This window comes from Mobula birostris, chromosome 2 (assembly GCF_030028105.1).
Source record: "Mobula birostris isolate sMobBir1 chromosome 2, sMobBir1.hap1, whole genome shotgun sequence".
Classification (NCBI taxonomy): Eukaryota; Metazoa; Chordata; class Chondrichthyes; order Myliobatiformes; family Myliobatidae; genus Mobula; species Mobula birostris.
Genome location: NC_092371.1, coordinates 165,963,968 through 165,984,498, shown reverse-complemented (window position 1 = coordinate 165,984,498; position 20,531 = coordinate 165,963,968). Strand labels below are relative to the sequence as shown.

The 20,531-nt window shown below is 42.1% G+C and overlaps 1 protein-coding gene across 5 annotated transcripts in view; it reads right to left on the bottom strand.

Moving 5' to 3' along the window:
* Positions 1–4,448: 4,448 nt before the first annotated feature.
* Positions 4,449–20,531, bottom strand: part of psen2 (presenilin 2) — a 37,863-nt gene continuing 21,780 nt past the window's right edge. For 4 of the 5 annotated variants that reach the window (XM_072250914.1, XM_072250931.1, XM_072250925.1 and 1 more), the window contains exons 8-11: positions 15,033–15,110; positions 12,452–12,586; positions 9,645–9,763; positions 4,449–6,201 (exon numbers count right to left, since the gene is read on the bottom strand). In XM_072250914.1, coding sequence (XP_072107015.1) covers positions 6,046–6,201; positions 9,645–9,763; positions 12,452–12,586; positions 15,033–15,110 — 488 coding nt within the window. In that variant the 3' untranslated portion in view covers positions 4,449–6,045. The remainder of the gene's footprint in view (positions 6,202–9,644; positions 9,764–12,451; positions 12,587–15,032; positions 15,111–20,531) is intronic. The other variant, XM_072250938.1, reaches the window with a different exon arrangement.

Genomic DNA, 20,531 nt, shown 5'->3' with positions numbered 1-20,531 from the left:
GTACAGCTTTGTGAAATCCTGGCTAACTTTAGGACACTTGCTTAGAAATTATTAATGAGCTACTTATTTCTGGCCAGCTCAAGTTCAAAATGTCAAATGTACTGGGTTCCATAATTTCCTGGGTAATGCAATTCATCCAGATCAATGATCCTCAAAAAATGTTCCTGTCAGAGTGAAGGGCAAGGCTGGCAGGATTGGGAAACCTGGTTCACAAGGAAAATTGAGGAAAAAAAGGGGACATGTGTCAGGCTTAGGCAGTTGGAATCAAGCAAATCCCTTAAGTACAAGAAAGATAATATTCACTTGAAATCAGGAGGCCTTGAGATAGCTTTGCCACTTTAGGTAAAGGAAAATATAAAGATTCTGTAAGTATGTTAAAAGCTAAAGGGTAACTAGAGAGCAACACACATAATAGACAATAGGTGCAGGAGTAGGCCATTTGGCCCTTCGAGCCAGCACCGCTATTCACTGTGATCATGGCTGAACATCCACAATCGGTATCCAGTTCCTGCCTTATCCCCATAACTTCTGATTCTGCTATCTTTAAGAGCTCTACCCATCTCTTTCTTGAAAGCATCCAGAGACTTGGCCTCCACTGCCTTCTGGGGCAGAGCATTCCATATATCCACCACTCTCTGGGTGAAAAGGTTTTTCCTCAACTCTGTTCTAAATGGCCTACCCCTTATTCTTAAACTGTGGCCTCTGGTTCTGGACTCACCCATCAGCGGGAACATGCTTCCTGCCTCCAGCGTGTCCAATCCCTTAATAATCTTATATGTTTCAATAAGATCCCCTCTCAGCCTTCTAAATTCCGGAGTATACAAGCCCAGTCACTCCAATCTTTCAACATATGATAGTTCCACCATCCCGGGAATTAACATTGTGAACCTACGCTGCATTCCCTCAATAGCAAGAATGTCCTTCCTCAAATTTGGAGACCAAAGCTGCACACAGTACTCCAGGTGTGGTCTCACCAGTGCCCTGTACAGCTGCATAAGGACCTCTTTGCTCTTGTACACAATTCCCCTTGTCATGAAGGCCAGCATGCCATTAGCTTTCTTCACAGCCTGCTGTACTCGCATACTTGCTTTCAGTGACTGATGTACAAGAACACCTAGATCTCGTACTTCCCCTTTTCCTAACTTGACTCCATTTAGATAATAATCTGCCTTCCTGTTCTTACCACCAAAGTGGATAACCTCACATTTATCCACATTAAACTGCATCTGCCCACTCACCCAGCCTGTCCAAGTCACCCTGCATTCTCATAACATCCTCCTCACATTTCACACTGCCTCCCAGCTTTGTGTCATCGGCAAATTTGCTAATGTTACTTTTAATTCCCTCATCTAAATCATTAATATGTATTGTAAACAGCTGTGGTCCCAGCACTGAACCCTGCAGCACCCCACTGGTCACCGCCTGCCGTTCCGAAAGGGACCCATTAATCGCTACTCTTTGTTTTCTGTCAGTCCCCAATACCATGTGCCCTAATTTTGTCCACTAATCTCCTATATGGGACTTTATCGAAGGCTTTCTGAAAGTCCAGGCACACTACATCCACTGGCTCTCCCTTGTCTATTTTCATAGTTACATTTTCAAAAAATTCCTGAAGATTAGTCAAGCACGATTTCCCCTTCATAAATCCATGCTGACTCGGACCGATCCTGTTTCTGCTATCTAGATGTGTCGTAATTTCATCTTTTATAATTGACTCCAGCACTTTCCCACCACCAACGTCAGGCTAACTGGTCTATAATTCCCTGTTTTTTTACTCTTCCTCCCTTCTTGAAGAGAGGGACAACATTAGCCACTCCCCAATACACAGGAACTGATCCTGAATCTATAGAACATTGGAAAATGATTACCAATGCGTCCACGATTTCTAAAGCCACCTCCTTAAGTACCCTGGGATGTAGACCATCAGGTCCCAGGGACTTATCAGCCTTCAGACCCAACAGCCTATCCAACACCATTTCCTCACAAACAAGAGCAACACACACAAAATGCTGGAGGAACTCAGCAGGTCGGGTAACATATATAGAAATGAATATTGTTGATGTTTTGGACCAAAACAGGAATGTGCCAAGGCTGCTGTTGTCCGCCATCTATAGTAATGATTTTGATGAGAATATAGAATCAGAATCAGGTTTATTATCACCAGCATGTGACATGAAATTTGTTAACTTAGCATCAGCAGTTCAATGCAATACATAATCTAGCAGAGAGGGAAAAATAATGAATAAAATAAAACATCATAATAAACAAGTAAATCAATTACTTATATTGAATAGATTTTCTTTAAATGTGCGAAAACAGAAATACATGTACTGTATATTTGAATAAGTGAGGTAGTGTCCAAAGCTTCAATGTCCATTTAGGAATCAGGTGGCAGAGGGGAAGAAGCTGTTCCTGAATTGCTGAGTGTGTGCCTTCAGGCTTCTGTACCTCCTACCTGATGGTAACAGTGAGAAAAGGGCATGCCTTGGGTGCTGGGGGCCCTTAATAACAGACACTGCCTTTCTGAGACACCGCTCCCTAAAGATGTCCTGGGTACTTTGTAGGCTAATGTCCAAGATGGAGCTGACTAGATTTACAACCTTCTTCAGCTTCTTTCTGTCCTGTGCAGTAGCCCCTCCATACCAGACAGTGATGCAGCCTGTCAGAATGCACTCCACGGTACAACCATAGAAGTTTTTGAGTGTATTTGTTGACATGTCAAATCTCTTCAAACTGCTAATAAAGTATAGAACCATAGAACATTACAGCACAGAAACAGGCCTCTTGGCTGTGCTGAACCATTTTTCTGCCTAGTTCTACTGACCTGTACCTGGACCACATCCCTCCAATCCACATACCTGTCCAAGTTTTTCCTAAATGTTATAAGTGAGCCCGCATTTACCACTTCATCTGGCAGCTCATTCCACACTCCCACCACTCTGTGTGTGAAGAAGCCCACCCTAATGTTCCCTTTAAACTTTTCCCCCTTTGCCCTTAACCCATGTCCTCTGGGTTTTTTTCTCTCCCCTAGCCTCAGTGGAAAAAGCCTCTTTGCATTCACTGTATCTATACCCATCATAACTTTATATATGTCTATCAAATCTCCCCTCATTCTTCTACGCTCCAGGGAATAAAGTCCTAACCTATTCAACTTTTCTCTGTAACTCAGTTTCTCAAGTCCCGGCAACATCCTTGTAAACCTCTACACTCTTTCAACCTTATTAATATCCTTCCTGTAATTTGGTGACCAAAACTGCACACAATACTCCAAATTCAGCCTCACCAATGCCTTATACAACCTCACCATAACATTCCAATCTTATACTCAATTTATAAAGGCCAAAGTACCAAAAGCTCTCTTTACGACCCTATCTACCTGTGACACCACTTTTAGGGAATTTTGTATTTGTATTCCCAGATCCCCCTGTTCTACTGCACTCGTCAGTGCCCTACCATTTACCTTGTATGTTCTACCTTGGTTTGTCCTTCCAAAGTGCAATACCTCACACTTGTCTGTATTAAACTCCATCTGCCATTTTTCAACCCATTTTTCTAGCTGGTCCAAGTCCCTCTGCAAGCTTTGAAAACCTTCCTCACTGTCCACAACACCTCCAGTCTTTGTATCATCAGCAAATTTGCTGATCCAATTTACCACATTATCATCCAGATCATTGATATAGATGACAAATCACAATGGACCCAGCACTGATCCCTGTGGCACTGTGGCCATATAGCCGCTTTATAGTTGGCATGGTTAGTAAGATTGGAGATGGCATAGAAGTGAGTGAATAAAAGACAGGATAGGCTGGGACTTCCTTCTCTTGAGTGCAGGAAGCTAAGGGTAACCTTATTAAGGTACATAAATCCATGAGGAACGTAGATAAGATGAATGGCCACATTATTAAGGTACATAAATTCATGAGGAACGTAGATAAGATGAAAGGCCACATTATTAAGGTACATAAATTCATGAGGAACGTAGATAAGATGAAAGGCCACATTATTAAGGTACATAAATTCATGAGGAACGTAGATAAGATGAAAGGCCACATTATTAAGGTACATAAATTCATGAGGAACCTAGAAGATGAATGGCCATATTATTTTTCCCAGATAAGGGGAATCTAAAATTAGAGAGCATAGATGTAAAGTGAGAGTGGAGAAATTTAAATTGGGGCCCGAGAGACAACTTTCCCTCCACATAGAGTCTGGAATGATCTGCTAGAAGTGATGGAGCTGGGAACAATTACAACATTTAAAAGTTGTTTGGACAGATACATGCTGAGAAAAGTTTTATTTAAGGGGTTTGGGCCAACACAGACAATTGAGAGTAACTCAGGATGGCCAAATTGGTCAGTATGGTACAGTTTTCCATGTTGTATAACTCTATGACTAATGTGAACAGAACATAATTCAATCCAGTACCAGAAAAAAGTCAGAACTGAAAGTTTTGTAATAATCAATTTTACTTGTCACTAAAAATCACAGATCGTTATAATTTTCAGATGTGAAGGTGACATCTCATTCAGTTACATCTTACTGGAAACCATCATAAACATCCTAATTGGTCTTTGCACAAGAAACTCTTCAGTATCTTATGTGTTTCCACAGTGGCCCAGTGGTTGGGTAATGTTGTTTGAGCTCCCCATCCAAGTATTTACGCCCAAACAGACAGAAGGGACTATAATCACTTAACTCTCATTAATAGCCTTCAGTATTTTCATACTGCACCAACTATTTGTCAATATTTTAGAACCTGTGAACCCTCAAACCTGCCACTCAAGGTTTGTCAAGAGAGCCTGTGACTATGCAAAGATAAGATGTCAATTTAATGATACTGAGCAATAAAATTCGAATTGTTGCCAGGTTTCTGAACATAAACCTTGGAATGATATATGATGTCCAGCTAGCTGCTTGAAGCTCTCCAACAACTTGGCTTTGTTTCCTCAGAGTCCAATAACATTTTCCCAGGGATTCATCCAGGATTTTTGAACAATCTCCGCCACCCTTTCAAACCTTTGTGCAAAACACAATCCTGCTGTTTCTGACTCGTTTGCCAATTGAACCGAATGTTCATCCTTTGCCTCACTCTTTTGAAGAGAGGAAGGTGATTTTATCAATGCTAGTATCTAGCCATTATCAAGGTGTTTTGATATTATTGGCCAATATCATTGTTTCGATAAGCTTAAGCTGGGGAATGCATCACAGTTACACTTTGAAGACCTTTCAGAGAGGCTGCAATCCTACAATAGTTTGGCAAGCATTTCTTTCAAAACGAGCATACAAATCAAAGGACATACAATTCTGTTTTACTTACTGAAACGCTACAAAAACCTGAGGAAATATTTGGGCAAGACTGTTGCATAAAAATCACTTTGTTGTACGAAAAGTGCTTCCTGTTCTGTGCAAATCGGCCTGGTACTGATCGCATTATCACATTTAGTGACCGTAAAAGTTTTTTTTAAAAGGAATAGAAAATGAGCTTGTCAAGAATCATTCATGTCCAAACAAAATGCAGAACAGACGGTACTTCATTTTAACATAGGGTACCAGTTTCCCAATAACTCACAGTTCACAAATATATGGTTTGAAGATTAGATGCAATTATTCTCAAACAAGTGAGAATGTTAGAATAATTAACTCCTCATTTAACCCTGGCTCCACTTCATACTGCCTTTAAATTCTACCCTTAGCCTTAAAGGGATCAAGAACCTGAAGTTCCTCACTGAGACAAGAGTTGCTTCTTGTGGGACACTAGCATCAAATCCTTGATGGCTAGTCAGAAGGATGACGAACTAAATACATTTCAGTTACGAACAGACCTGCTTTTATAACTTGTTTCTATGAAGACACCACAAAAACATCTTAACTGACAGTCTGCCAGGCAGGATCAAAATGGTATACCACTTTCATCATTAAATTACAACAAACATATAAATGAAAATATTCTGTTTCTCTTCTGAAGTTCTACAATGTAACGTCAGTGCAAACATTTCCCCAACATCGCAGTCAGCTGAAGGCGAGGTTTTAGTTGTCATTGGCTTCCTAGATATAAAACTGGTGGTAGGCAAGAGTGTCCATGAAAGGACGCACCAGGTTGTCGGTGGAGAAGTAGAACACCAGGCCGAAGGTGATGGAGATGGGAAGGGCAGGCAGGGCTTTCTTAAATACAGCTAACAGCAAGAGGGTGAGACACAATCCCTGTTGAAAGCAAAGAGAAAGATTCAAGATTGTTTATTACCATTCTTCAGTCCACAAGTGCAAAAGAGAACAAAATGATTGTTACTCACGATACATTGCAGCATAAACTAACACAATAAGCACAAAGAGCACAATAAAATACAAATATAAATCATAAAATGCTTATATAGACTGACTGTATGTACATAAAGAGTTGCTAGGTACAGGAGTTTCCTGTACATAAGGTGACGGACAGGAAATGAGAAAGTAGTGGTGGTGGGGCATGGCGGGGTGGGTTAATGGGTGGAGGTGTTGATCATCCTGACGGGTTGGTGAAGAAACTGTTTTTAAGTTCGGAGGTCCTGGCATGGAAGCTGTGTAGCCTCTTCCCTGATGGGAATGGAACAATCAGTCCGTGAGTAGAGTGTGTGGGATCCTTCATGATATTTCTGACCTTTTTTCCGGCACCTTTCTGCCTTTCTGTGTGTGTGTGTATATATATATATATATATATATATATATATTCTTGATGTCAGGTAGGCTGGTGCTGGTGAGGTGATGCATTGGGCAGTTTTAGCTACCAACTGTAGAGTCATTCTGCCCAATACTGCAGGGAACTATGAATGGATGTATTCTTACATGGCCTTCAGTCACGAGGACTTTCCCAATCACATATCTCCATCCCCCTCTCAAAAAATCCCTTCCTAAGGAAGATTTTCAATCAGATTACAAACTCAGCCTGCATTTGCCAGATAGACATTTGGAGTCAAACAGCATGAAAACAGGCACTTCAAACACCCATTTACACTGTTCCTTCAGTGATCCCATTTTAGTTCTCAAGAGCATGTACATGTGACAGTTGGTAAAATTCAATCTTGCCCAGAACATCCTCACAACTGCCATTACTGTTTGGAACCACACTGAACTGTAATGACAGCAGAAAAGGTTGTGGCTATAGTCTACCATCACTGTAGGAACTGTAGGACTTGAAAGTGTCCAGGACAAAGAAGCGGGCAGGACAAATCATTGAGGACACTACCACCCAGCAAAGTGTCTTTTCCCAAAAGCTCCCTTCTGAAAAACGCTATAGGGCTATTAAAACAAAAACCTCACACCTTCTTAAAAGTTTCTTCCCCCAGGCAGTTAACCTGATCAACCAAACTAGTTAGACCCACACCCCTTCTTTCTATTACCTAAATCACTGTAAACACTTTAAACCACTTTTTGTTATGCTGTTTACATTGTAAATACATGCCGGTATTTATTTATGCATATTTTATTGTATTTTATTTCTGACTTTATTTTTATATAATTCTTTATTCTGTATAATTATTGAAAGCTGTAATTTTTGTTTCATGTTGCAAATTCCTAATACATGTAACTGTATACGGCAAATAAAGTTGATCCTTGATCTTCCCCCACCAGATCGTACCACTCACCTACACACTGGGAGCAATTTACAGTGGCCCATTAATCTACCAGCCCTCGGATCTTTGGCATGTGTGAGAGAAACCAGAGCATCACTAAGGAACCCACATGGTCACAGGGAGACTGTGCAAACTTCACAGACTGCACCCAAGGTCAGGACTGAACCTGGGCCATTGATGCCGTTAGACAGCTGGCCTACCAGTTCAAAGTTTGAGGTAAGTTTTTATTATTGCAGTTCCATAAACTACACAGAATATGTGGACGCCACAGTAGGGTAGTGGTTAGCACAATGTTATTGCAACCTGGCGCATCGGAGTTCAGAGTTCAATTCCGGCATCCTTTGCAAGAAAGTTTGTACATTCTTCCCGCGTGTATGTATCTCCGAATGCTCTGGTTTCCTCCCACATTCCAAAGTCGAACCAGTTAGTAGGTCAATTGATTATTGTAAATTGTCCTGTGATTAGGCTCGGGTTGAGTAGATGGGTTGCTGAACAGCTCAGCTCGTTGGGCTGGAAGGGCCTGGTCTGCTTCACTGTCTTTCTCCTTCTCTCAGTTTCTGCATCTCTTGGACTCTGACTCTGGTTCACGGAGATTTTGCTTCTCTGAATCTCTAAATAAATACTCCGAGATTTGTTTTTTTTGCAGGCCAGGCAAAGAAATACAACAGAATTGATGAAAGACTATGCACAAAGACTAACAAGCAACCAATGTGCAAAAGGCAAATTGCAAACACCAAAGAAAAACATAATAATAATAAATATATGAATAAATAAATAATACTGAGAACATGAGTTGTAAAGTCCTAGAAAGTGACTCCATAGCTTGTGGAATTGATTCAGTGTTGAGATGAGTGAAATTATCCATGCTGGTTGAACAGCCTGATGGTTGAAGGTTAGTAACTGTTCCTGAACCTGGCAAAGTGGGTCGTAAGGCTTCTGTACCTCCTTCCCGGAGGCGGCAGCAATGAGAAGAGAGCATGGCCTGGATGGTGGGGGTCCTTGATGACGGATGCTGCTCTCTTCTGGCAATGTTCCTTGTAGATGTGCTCAATGGCACACAAGCTGCACCACTGTGGTGCCCAAGGTCAAAGCCAAGGGTTTATCCCAAGGGCTATTGCATAAATCATTTCATTACTTCATCAGAGTGGTTAAAGTCAGTGAATTAATCTTCAAATGCCACAGCACCACTCGCCTCCAACCTACTCAAATCACCGCGCCCTCGACACTCTCCCACCATCAAACCTGATGAACCAGCACAACATCTACTCCCTTCAAATTACCCCCAAATGCTGCAAGCCTATATCACACATCGCTAACGATTCACTCGTATGGCAAAGTATCATATTATTTCCTTGACTGTTAGTCAAGCTGGTGTTATTCTTTCCAACCCCATGATGCCTAACAATTTTAGAACCAGTAAACAAAATTATCCTAAAAAAAATGTCTACAAGGCATAAATCCCTAAATGCCCCTAAATAAATTCTCCATAGACCATAGAATATAGGACCAGAATTAGGCCATTCCATCATGGCTGATTTATTATCCTTCTCAATCCCATTCTTTCTTTAGCTAGAGGATGGTGAATCTGTGGAACTCATTGCCACAGACAGCTATGGAGGCCAAGTCATTGGGTATTTTTAAAGCAAAGGTTGACAAAATCTTGATTAGTAAGGATGTCTAAGGTTATGGGTAACAGGATTGAGGGGGAATATAAATGATCAAATGGCGAAGCAGACCCGATGGGCCAAATGGCCTTAATCTGCTCCTATGTCTCATGGTCTTATGGTCTCTTGCCTTCTCCCTGTAACCTTTGATGTCCTTACTAATCAAGAACCTATCAACCTCAGCTTTAAATATACCCAATAACTTGACCTGCGCAGCCGTCTGTGGCAATGAATTCCACTGATTCACCTCCCCCTGGCCTAAAGAAATTCCTGCAGGGATTTGTGCTCACAAATTCGGATTAAGCTTCAGGACATGCCACGAACTGCAGCAGTACAAAGCGAAACATGCAAAGTGCTCTTTCTCTCCACTTACAATGAGAATGGCGATGAAGCAGGCCAAAGTTGTGTTCCAGTCTCCGCTGGCACCTGCCGCAGCCTTGCCCACAAGGACACTGTAGAAGATGAAGTCTCCCAGGCCCAGCTTCACGCCCTCTGTTAAAATAGTCACATCAATGACAACAGTACCCAGAGGTATAACAGTAACGACTGCTTCCTTAAGGTGCGGGATGAAAACCAGAGGACATCACTCCGGAGTTCCTCCCACATTCCAAAGACATACAGGTTAATAAATGGGCAGCACAGTGGTGGAATGCTGTCACAGTGCCAGTCACCCGGGTCCAATTCCCACCACCGTCTGTAATAAGTTTGTATGTTCTCTCCATGGGTTTCCTCCCACATTCCAAAACTGAATGGGTTAGTAGATCAATTGGTCACATGGGAGTAACTGGGAGTGCGAGCACATTTACCCTGTGTTGTGTATGTAAATAAAGATAAATAATTGTGGGCAATCTAAGTTGGCGCTGGAAGCTTGGCACAAATTGCGGGCTGCCCGCAGCACACCCTTGGAATGTGTTTGCCTTTGACGCAAACAATGCGTTTCACTGTATGCTTCTATGTTTCAAAGTACATGTCACAAATAAGTTAATTGTTAAAGATCCTTAAATCTTTAACAGTCCAGAACTGAGTTCAGAAGGAACCTTCTTATGAGATCGGGGAATGTGCAAACTCTCTGTTGGTAAGGATCTGAATCAGGCTTATTATCACTGACATATACCATGAAACTTGTGGAAGCAGTACAGTGCAAGACAGTTTAAAAAATACTTAGTTTCAATAATAAATAAATAGTGTGAAACAAGAATAGTGAGGTTGTCTTTATGGACCTTCAGAAATCTGATGGCAAAGGGGAATATGATGTTCAGGCTCCTGTACCTCTTCCCGAATGGTAGCAACAAGAAAGCAAATCCTGGGCAGGAAGGGTCCTTGATGATGGATGCCACCTTCAGAAAAGATGTATTTCTTTTGTTTTATTTAGAGATTCAGCTCAGAAACAGGCCTTTCAGCCCAGTAAGCCTGCGATGCCCAATTAAACCCATGTGACCAATTAACCTGTTAGCTCAATCACACGCTTGTTATATAAACACAGGATGGGACATGGGGTAAGAGACCATATTGAGGAATGGGAATTTTGGGTGGAATTGTACCAGTCTACACAAATACCATATAAACTGAATTGGAATTGGAATTGAATATTTTACATATTTTGCTTGCACTTGCACAATAGAATTTGTAAAATAAATATACTTAAAAGCTAACAAACAACCTATGTGCAAAAGAAGACAATCTATACAAATAAAAAAATGAGGGGTATAGATAGGGCAACTACAAACAGGCTTTTTCCACTGAGGTTGGGTAAGACTAGAACTAGAGATCATATGTTAAGGTAAAAGGTGATACTGTATATTTAAGGGGATCCCGAGGGGAAACTTCTTCACTCAGAGGGTGGTGAGTGTGGATCGAGCTGCCAGTGAATGCAGGTTCAATTTTGACACTTAAAAGAAATTTGGATAAGTACATGGATGGAGGGGTACTATGGTGAACTATGTTCCACATGTGGGTCAATGAGATTAGGCAAGAATAACAGTTCAGCACAGACTAGGTGGGCCAAAGAACCTGTTTCTGTGCTGTAGTTTTCTATCACTCTGTAAAGAGTCCCTTAAAGTGAGACTCTAGGTTGGGAGTTCCCAACCTTTTCTACGCCATGGACTAAAACCATTAAGCAAGAGGTCTGCAGACCCCAGGTTAGGAACCCCCACTCTAGATAGTGGAATCAGTTCAGAGTTGTGGCAAGTGAAGTTATGCATGCCAGTTCAGGAGTCTGATGGTTTTAGGGTAATTGTTCCTGAACCTGATGGTGTGGGACCTAAGGCTCCTGTATCCCTTGCCCAATGGTAGGAGCGAGAAGACAGCATGGCCTGGGCGGTGGTTTATTATGAAAAGGTCAGACCCAATTTATGCCACACTATTCCATGCAGGGCCATTGACAACTTAGAAAACTCCACGCTGGCTTGGGATTAGGGTTAAGGTTAGGGTTAACCCTAGCCGTATCTATGATGGTTTTAGCGTCATAACTGTTCCTGAACCTGGTGGTGTGGGACCTAAGGCACCATGTCCCATACCATGGTTTCAGTGTTTCTGCCCAATGGTAGTGGTAACAAGACAGCAAGGTCCAATTTATTCCAAACCTTCTCAAACCCATTCTCTTGCCTTTTACCCATAACCTATGGGCAACTAAAAAAACTCCATGCTTTTCCAGTAATGCTGGATGTGGAGTTGGCGAAGTTGGTGGCAATGAGTTAGAGGAACCTGCTAGTTCCACGTACCTTCTGAAAAAGAACCCCTGACTCAACATACAGAGAAGTATTACACCAGGTAGAGACCAAGATATAACAACTTGCATGGCTGGAAGGAGGACCAAGAGCTTACTCAAAAAATAGGTTTTATTGAGGATTTATTTATTATTATATTTTTTGCACTGTTTGTCTTCTTTTGCATATTGATTATTTGGCAGTCTGTGTGTAGTTTTTCAGTGATTCTATTGTATTTCTTTGTTCTACTGTGAAACCCTGCAAGAAAATGAATCTATGGTGACATCTGATAATAAAGTTACTTCGAGCTTTGATTTGAAAAGGAGAAGTAGGCATGCAGGTTTGGTAGGATCCAGACAGGTAAATGCATGGAAAGTGAAGGAGATCAGAGGCTCAGGAAAGTACATCACAGAAACAGGCCCATTGGCCCATTCAGTCTGCTTGGTGGTTGAATGAGCAGAACAAGTTCACCTACTTTCCTCCTCCGGTTCCTCTATACCAGAAGCTGCATGGTGCCCTCCTTGTTCCTGGGCCTGAGGTAAACTGGTGACATCATCCAACACTTGGTCAGCCTGGTGGTTCACCTCGACGTCCACATCAGGATAATTCTCTACACAGGAGAGTAAGGTTCTAAATTGACAAAGGTCTTCAGAAGAATTCCTGTTTAAATAATAAAGGGAACGGAGACTTCTCCTTCCCTCTTTTGTTGATTCCTCACCTTCACAGAAGATAGAACAGTACAGCCCAGTAAAGGCCCTTCAGACCACAATGTAGTGCTGACCTTTTAATCTACTCAAAGATTAATCTAACCCTTTTCTCCTACAGAGCCCTCCATTTTTCTTTCAACCAAGTGCTCTTTCCCCAGCACAGAGTAAAAACACAGGGGGTTCCGGGTTACAGCTCCTCATCTGTGTTCTAAAGGGGCATCCTTCTATTCTGAGGCTGTGCCCTCTGGTCCTAGACTCACCCACTCTTGGAAACATCATTTCCATATCTACTCTATCTAGGCCTTTCAATGGGTTTCAATGAGATCCTCCCCTAATTCTTTAGTGAGTACAGGCTCAGAACCATCAAACACTGCTCATACATTAACCCTTTTGTTCCCAGAATCGTCCTCTGGACCCTCTCTAATGCCAATACATCTTTTATTCGATAAGGGGCCCAAAATTGCTCACAATACTCCAAGTGCAGTCTGACAAATGCCTTATAAAGCTTCAGCACTACATATCCTAGTCCTCGTGAAGACGTTGTAGGAAAGGCATTGTCAAGCTGGGGAGGGTGCAGGACAGATTTACAAGGATGATGACTGGGCTAGACGGCCTGAGTTATAGGAAGGAGTCAGCCACACTGGATCTTTATTCCCTGGGGTGCAGGAGAATGAGGGGTGAACTCGGAGAATTTTATAAAATCAGTCTGAACAATCATAATCTTTTTCTCCAGGGTGGGAAGTCCAAAACACAGAACACAGATACAAGAGGGGAAAGATTTATCAGCACCAGAATCAGATTTATTGTCAATGACAATATGGTATGAAATTTATTGTATAGTGGAATACATCAAAAAGCTACAAATTACTATAAAATAAATAAATTAGTGCAAAAAGTGAGGTTTAAAGGAGACCCAAGAGGTAACTTCTTTATGTGAACAATGGTGAATACCTGGAATGAGCTGCCAGAGCAAGTGGTCAAGGCGAGTATGATTGCAACACGCAAGAGGCATTTGGTTAGGTACAGGGAGGGAGGGGCTGGGGGGGTTATGGGCCGAATGTGGGTGACTGGGAATAGCAGGGAGGATGCTGTGGTTGGCATAGACCAGTTAGGCTGGCTGTTTAATCTATGACACTATGAGTCCGTTTCTGAAGCCAGATATTTCTAGAAGCCCTCTGCAGCTCACTTACTGTGCCATCTCTGAGCACAACAGATGGACCAGTGTTATTTTAAAGCATTCATTGCTCGCCACTGAAGTCCTGATGGAGGGTCTCGGCCTGAAGTGCCGACTGTGCATTTCCCTCCATAGGTGCTGCCTGAGCTTGAGATCCTCCTGCGCTTTGTAAGTTACAGAGAGATGGTGGAAACAAAAAGCAGTCTCTCCCCACCCCCTCCCCCCACAATATCCAGGATAAAAATGCAACTATCACATTTTTCCAGATATAGCAATAAGACAGAAGAATGGAGTTAAGGTGCAGATAAACCACAATCTACACTCAGTAGCCACTTTATTAGATACACCTGCTTATTAATGCAGATATCTAATCAGCCAATCACGTCGCAGCAACTTAATACATAAAAGCACGCAGACATGGTCAAGAGATTCAGTTGTTGTTCAGACCAAACATCAGAATGGGGAAGAAATGTGATTTAAGTGACTTTGACTGTGGTGTGATTGGTGCCAGACAGGGTAGCTTGAGTATCTCAGAAACTGTTGATCTCCTGGGATTTTCATGCACAATGGTCTCTACAGTTTATAGAGAAGGGTGCAAAAAACAAGGACATCCAGTGAGTGGCAGTTCTGTGGGTGGAAACACCTTGTTAATGAGAGAGGTTGGAGGAGAACGACCGGACTGCTTCAAGCTAACAGGAAGGTGGCAGTAGTTCAAGTAACCAGGTGTTACAACAGTGGTGTGCAGAAGAGCATCTCTGAAGCACACATCAAACCCTGAAGAGAATAGGTTACAGCAGCAGAAATTCACGAACATACACACAACGGCCACTTTATTAACGCAAACAACAGGAATTCTGCAGATGCTGGAAATTCAAGCAACACACATCAAAGTTGCTGGTGAACACAGCAGGTCCTGACGAAGGGTCTTGGCCTGAAACGTCGACTGTACCTCTTCCTAGAGGTGCTGCCTGGCCTGCTGCGTACACCAGCAACTTTGATGTGGGCCACTTTATTAAGCCAGTTCTCGCAGAGCTCTGTAGGATTCAATGATAATCAACAATCATAATATTGTCATTGCAATAAAAAGGGTCTTGGACCTGCATTCAACAAATTGACCTCCGCCCAAGTCCTAACATGCCTTACTGCAAATCTCCGAGTGTCAGTCTTACACCAACCTGAATTACATGTGTTGTTCGAAGGCTCCTCAGTGCCCAAATCTCGCTTCGCCATCGTCACCAGCCAGACCATGGTGGCTGCAGGGAAAGACAACTGATTAAGAAAGTGTGTCCATTTGTTTGGGTCAAGGCAAATTTAATCTGATTTCCTGTTATACCAATCTACACAGGACAGACTGTGACCTGGCTCTCCCACGGATAGCACCTTGGAAATCCCAGATTAGTCCTATTCTACTGTAGATTGTAAATACTTTCCACTGTATTCCACTGGCCAGCGTGGCAGCATTGCGGTTAGCATAGCACTTTACAGTGCTAGCGATCGATCAGGGTTCTAATCCCGCCACTGTCTGTAAAGAGTTTGTACATTCTCCCTGTGACTGTGTGGGTTTCCTCCGCACGCTCCCAATGTACAGGTTAGCGTTAGTAAGTTGTGAGCATGTTATATTTGCGCGGGCTGCCCCCAACACAACCTCAGACTTTTGATCGTTGACGCAAACAATGCATTTCACTGTATGTTTGTTTTGATGTTCCGGTGTACATTTGACAAATAAAAACTAATCTTTAATCATCTTCAGACTGGGTCATTAATCCACACTTCAAAGCACAACCCAAAGAAGCAGTTTTGTTTAGTTATTATCATGTTCACCAAAGGACGAGCAGCTCCCAGCCAAGTGTGCATATCAACAGCCGCACAGCTGATACGGTCGCTGCCTCACCACTCCTGAGACCCTCGTTCGTGTTTTCCCTCCCTCTCCTCACTGGCTTTGGACAATTCATGTTGAAGTTAAACTTCCCCAGAACACAATGGTGCAATTCTACATTGCTATCATAGACAACATGCTCACATCAGCTATCATTGTCTGTAGTGTTCTCCCACAATATATGCAAACTACAGCCAACTGTCAGGTCAGCGGAAAAGGTAGTATTACAGTCTACCATCACTGCAGCACTTGTATGTGTCCGGGACAATGAAGCAGGCAAGATAAATCATTGCAGACACTACCCACCCAGCAAAGTGCCTTTTCCAAAAACTCCCTTCTAGAAAGTGCTATAGGGCTATTAAAACAAAAACTTCACACCTTCTTAAAAGTTTCTTCCTGCAGAAAGTTAATGTGATCAACCACTCTAGATAGCAACCCCCCCCACCAATCGTCCCTGTCTATTATCCCCATCAACTGCACTGCATCGTAAAGACTTTAAACCACTTTTTATAATGCTGTTTACTTTGTAAATACATGCTGGTATTTATGAATCTATGCCCATTTTATTCCATATCAGTCCTTCAATCTCTACCTTTATTATCTACAGTTGAAGTCAGAAGTTTACATACACCTTAGCCAAATAGATTTAAACTCAGTGTTTCACAATTCCCGATATTTAATCCTAGAAAACATTCCCTGTCTTAGGTCAGTTAGGATCACTACTTTATTTTAAGAATGTGAAATGTCAGAATAATATTAGAGAGAATGATTTATTTCAGGTTTTATTTCTTTCATCACTTTCCCAGTGGGTCAGAAGTTTACATATACTTTGTTAGTATTTGGTAGCATTGCCTTTGAATTGTTTAACTTGGGTCAAACGTTTTGGGTAGCCTTCCACAAGATTCTCACAGTAAGTTGCTGTAATTTTGTTCTATTCCTCCAGACTGAACTGGTGTAACTGAGTCAGGTTTGTAGGCCTCCTTGCTCGCACACACTTTTTCGGTTCTGCCCACAAATTTTCTATCGGATTGAGGTCAGGACTTTGTGATGGCCACTCCAACACATTGACTTTGTTGTCCTTAAGCAATTTTGCCACAACTTTGGAGGTATGCTTGGGGTCATTGTCCATATGGAAGACCCATTTTTGCAACCGAGCTTTAACTTCCTGGCAACATCTTGAGATGTTGCTTCAATATATCCACATAATTTTCCTTCCTCATGATGCCATCTATTTTGTGAAGTGCACCAGTCCCTCCTGCAGCAAAGCACCCCCACAACATGATGCTGCCACCCCCATGCTTCACGGTTGGGATGGTGTTCTTTGGCTTGCAAGCCTCACCCTTTTTCCTCCAAACATAACGATGGTCATTATGGCCAAACAGGTCAATTTTTGTTTCATCAGACCAGAAGACATTTCTCCAAAAAGTAAGATCTTTGTCCCCATGTGCACTTGCAAACTGTGGTCTGGCTTTTTTATGGCCGTTTTGGAGCAGTGGCTTCTTCCTTGCTGAGCAGCCTTTCAGGTTATGTCAATATGGGACTCGTTTTACTGTGGATATAGATACTTGTCTACCTGTTTCCTCCAGCATCTTCACAAGGTCCTTTGCTGTTGTCCTGGGACTGATTTGCACTTTACGTGCCAAAGTACGTTCATCTCTAGGAGACAGAATGCGTTTCCTTCCTGAGCGGTATGACGGCTGCATGGTCTCATGGTGTTTATACTTGCGTACTATTGTTTGTACAGATGAACGTGGTACCTTCAGGCATTTGGAAATTGCTCCCAAAGATGAACCAGACTTGACATCATTTTCTGACCTCAATCCGATAGAAAATTTGTGGGCAGAACTGAAAAGGCGTGTGCAAGCAAGGAGGCCTACAAACCTGGCTCAGTTACACCAGTTCTGTCTGGAGGAATGGAACAAAATCCCACCAACTTATTGTGAGAAGCTTGTGGAAGGCTACCCAAAACGTTGGACCCAAGTTAAACAGTTCAAAGGCAATGCTACCAAATACTAACAAAGTGTATGTAAACTTCTGACCCACTGGGAAAGTGATGGAAGGAATAAAAGCTGAAATAAATCATTCTCTCTACTATTATTCTGACATTTCACATTCTTAAAATAAAGTAATGATCCTAACTGACCTAAGACAGGGAACGTTTTCTAGGATTAAACGTCAGGAATTGTGAAAAACTGAGTTTAAATGTATTTAGCTAAGGTGTATGTAAACTTCTGACTCCAACTGTATACATATCTTTTTTAAAATAGTTTTTATTCTTTATAGTATTTGTAAAATGTTGTTTTTTGTTGTATGCCATGCCCTGACCAACACACCACAGCAAATTCCAATTACAGGTAAATACACATGGTCATAAGACCATTAGGACTACAAGACATAGGAGCAGAATTAGGCTGGTCAGTTTATCGAGTCTGCTCCGTCATTTCATCATGGCTGATTTATTATCCATCTCCTGCCTTCTCCTCATAAACTTTGAAATCCTGACTAATCTAGAACCTATCAACTTCTGCTTTAAGTTACTCAATGACTTGGCCTCCACAGATTCACCACCCTCTGCCTCAAGAAATTCCACCTTATCTCTGTTTTAAATGGACATATCCCTATTCCAAGGCTATGCCCTCTAGTCTGAGACTCCCCACTATAGCAAACATCCTCTCCACATCAACTCTACCTAGGCCTTTCAATATCCACCCTCATTCTTCTAAACTCCAATGAGTACGGGCCCGGAGCCATCAGATGCTCCTCATATGTTAACCCTTTGGTTCCGGAAATCATTTTCACGGACCTCTCTGGATCCTATCCAATGCCAGCACATCTTTTCTTAGATAAACTGCACACAATACTCCATGTGCGGTCTGATTAGATTAGATTAGATTATGAGGACACTCAGTCCTCGTTTATCATCATTTAGAAATGCATGCATTAAAAAATGATACAATGTTCCTCCAGAAGGATATCACAGATATGACAGATGCTTTATAAAGATTCAGCATTACATCCTTGCTTTTATACTCTAGTTACCTCCGCCACCTCTTTGCCCATTCTTCCAATCTGTCAAAGTCCTTTTGCAGACTTGCGCCTTCCTCAACACTAACTGCCCCTCCACCTATCTTTCAATCACCTGCTAACCTGGCCACAAAGCTATTGATTCCATCATCCAAATCAATGACACATAACGTGAAAAGAAGCGGTCCCAATACTGATAACAAATGTACTTTGAATCTGGGTCATTACATAACAACCAATCCAGAACTGCCTTTCCTTAGTGGGCTCAACCATGAGCTGCTCTAAAAAGCCATCTCGTAAGCATTCTACAAATTCCCTCTCTTGGGATCCAGCACCAACATGATTCTCCCAATCTACCTGCATATTGAAATTCTCCGTGACTAACGGAACAGTGTCCTTTTGACATACCCTTTCTACCTCCCGTTGTAATTTATATCCCACATCCTGGTTCTGTTTGGAGGCCTGTATGTAACTCCCATCAGGGTCTTTTTACCCTTGCAGTTTGTTAACTCTACCCACAAGGATTCTACATCTTCCCAATCTGATGTCACCTCTTTCTAAGGATTTGATTTCATTTTTTTTTTTATCAAGTCACCCCAGTACCTCTGCCTACCTGCCTGTTCTTTCAATACAAGGTGTGTCCTTGGATGTTAAGCTCCCAATTATGATCTTCTTTCAGCCACAACCCAGAGATGTCCACAGCATCATACCTGCCAATCTCTAACCGCACAACAAGATCAATTACTTTATTCTGTATATTGCGTGCATTTAAATATAACACCATTAGTCGTGTATTCATCACCCTTTTCAATTTTGACCCTCTGTTACACATTAACACATCCCACTGACTATAATTTTGCCCTATCATCTGCTTGTCCTTCTTCACAGTCTTACTGCACACTGCATCTACTTGGAAACCAACTGCCCCTTCCTCAGTTGTATCACTCCGGTTCCCATCCCCCTGGTGAATTAGTTCAACCCTCCCAGTCTAGAAAACCTGCCCATAAGGATATTAGTCCCCCTCAGGTTCAGGTGTAACCTATCCTTTTCTACAGGTCAAACCTTCCCCAGGAGAGATCCCAATGATCCAGAAATCTGAAACCCTGCCCGCTGCACCAATTCCTCAGCCACTCATTCACCTGTATCATCATCCTATTTCTGCCCTGTACTGGATGTGTAATGAGGAGTAATCCAGAGAATATTATCTTGAAGGGGCCACGTATCTATTTTCTGTCTGTCTGCGTTGTATTTTGTGTTATGTTTATTATGGGGAATTTGTTACGTGGGTTGGGGTGTGGTAGGAGCAAATGAATATAGTTACACATTCATGCTTTGGCTTTAGGTCAGTTTAGTCTAGTTACAGCCGGGGTGAGTCACGTGGGGGGGGGGGGCGGTTTGATTTTTTTTTATTGATCACTAATTATGCTAAATGGAACGCTATTAAACTGTTTAATATAGCTAAGGCCACTGACTTTGTTATTTCACTTATTTCAATAATTTCACTCTACCGCTGCTTTTAGTTTTGTTCATTTTTTTTATCGCTATAAGATGCTCGTCTTTGCTGGTTTTGTAATAAAGGATCAGACGTACTTCTTTCAACTTGGAGGTTAATTATCTTAGAAGCACATCATACAGTGCCAGCCTCCGCCCTCAGTTGCTAAGCTATTTTGGTTTGTTTTCAAGTAAGCCCTACAGTCTCATCTATGACGTTTTCAGCCTCCCTGCTGGTACAAGTACATTCAGCTCCAGCCTCCGGTTCTTTGAGCTGGTCAGT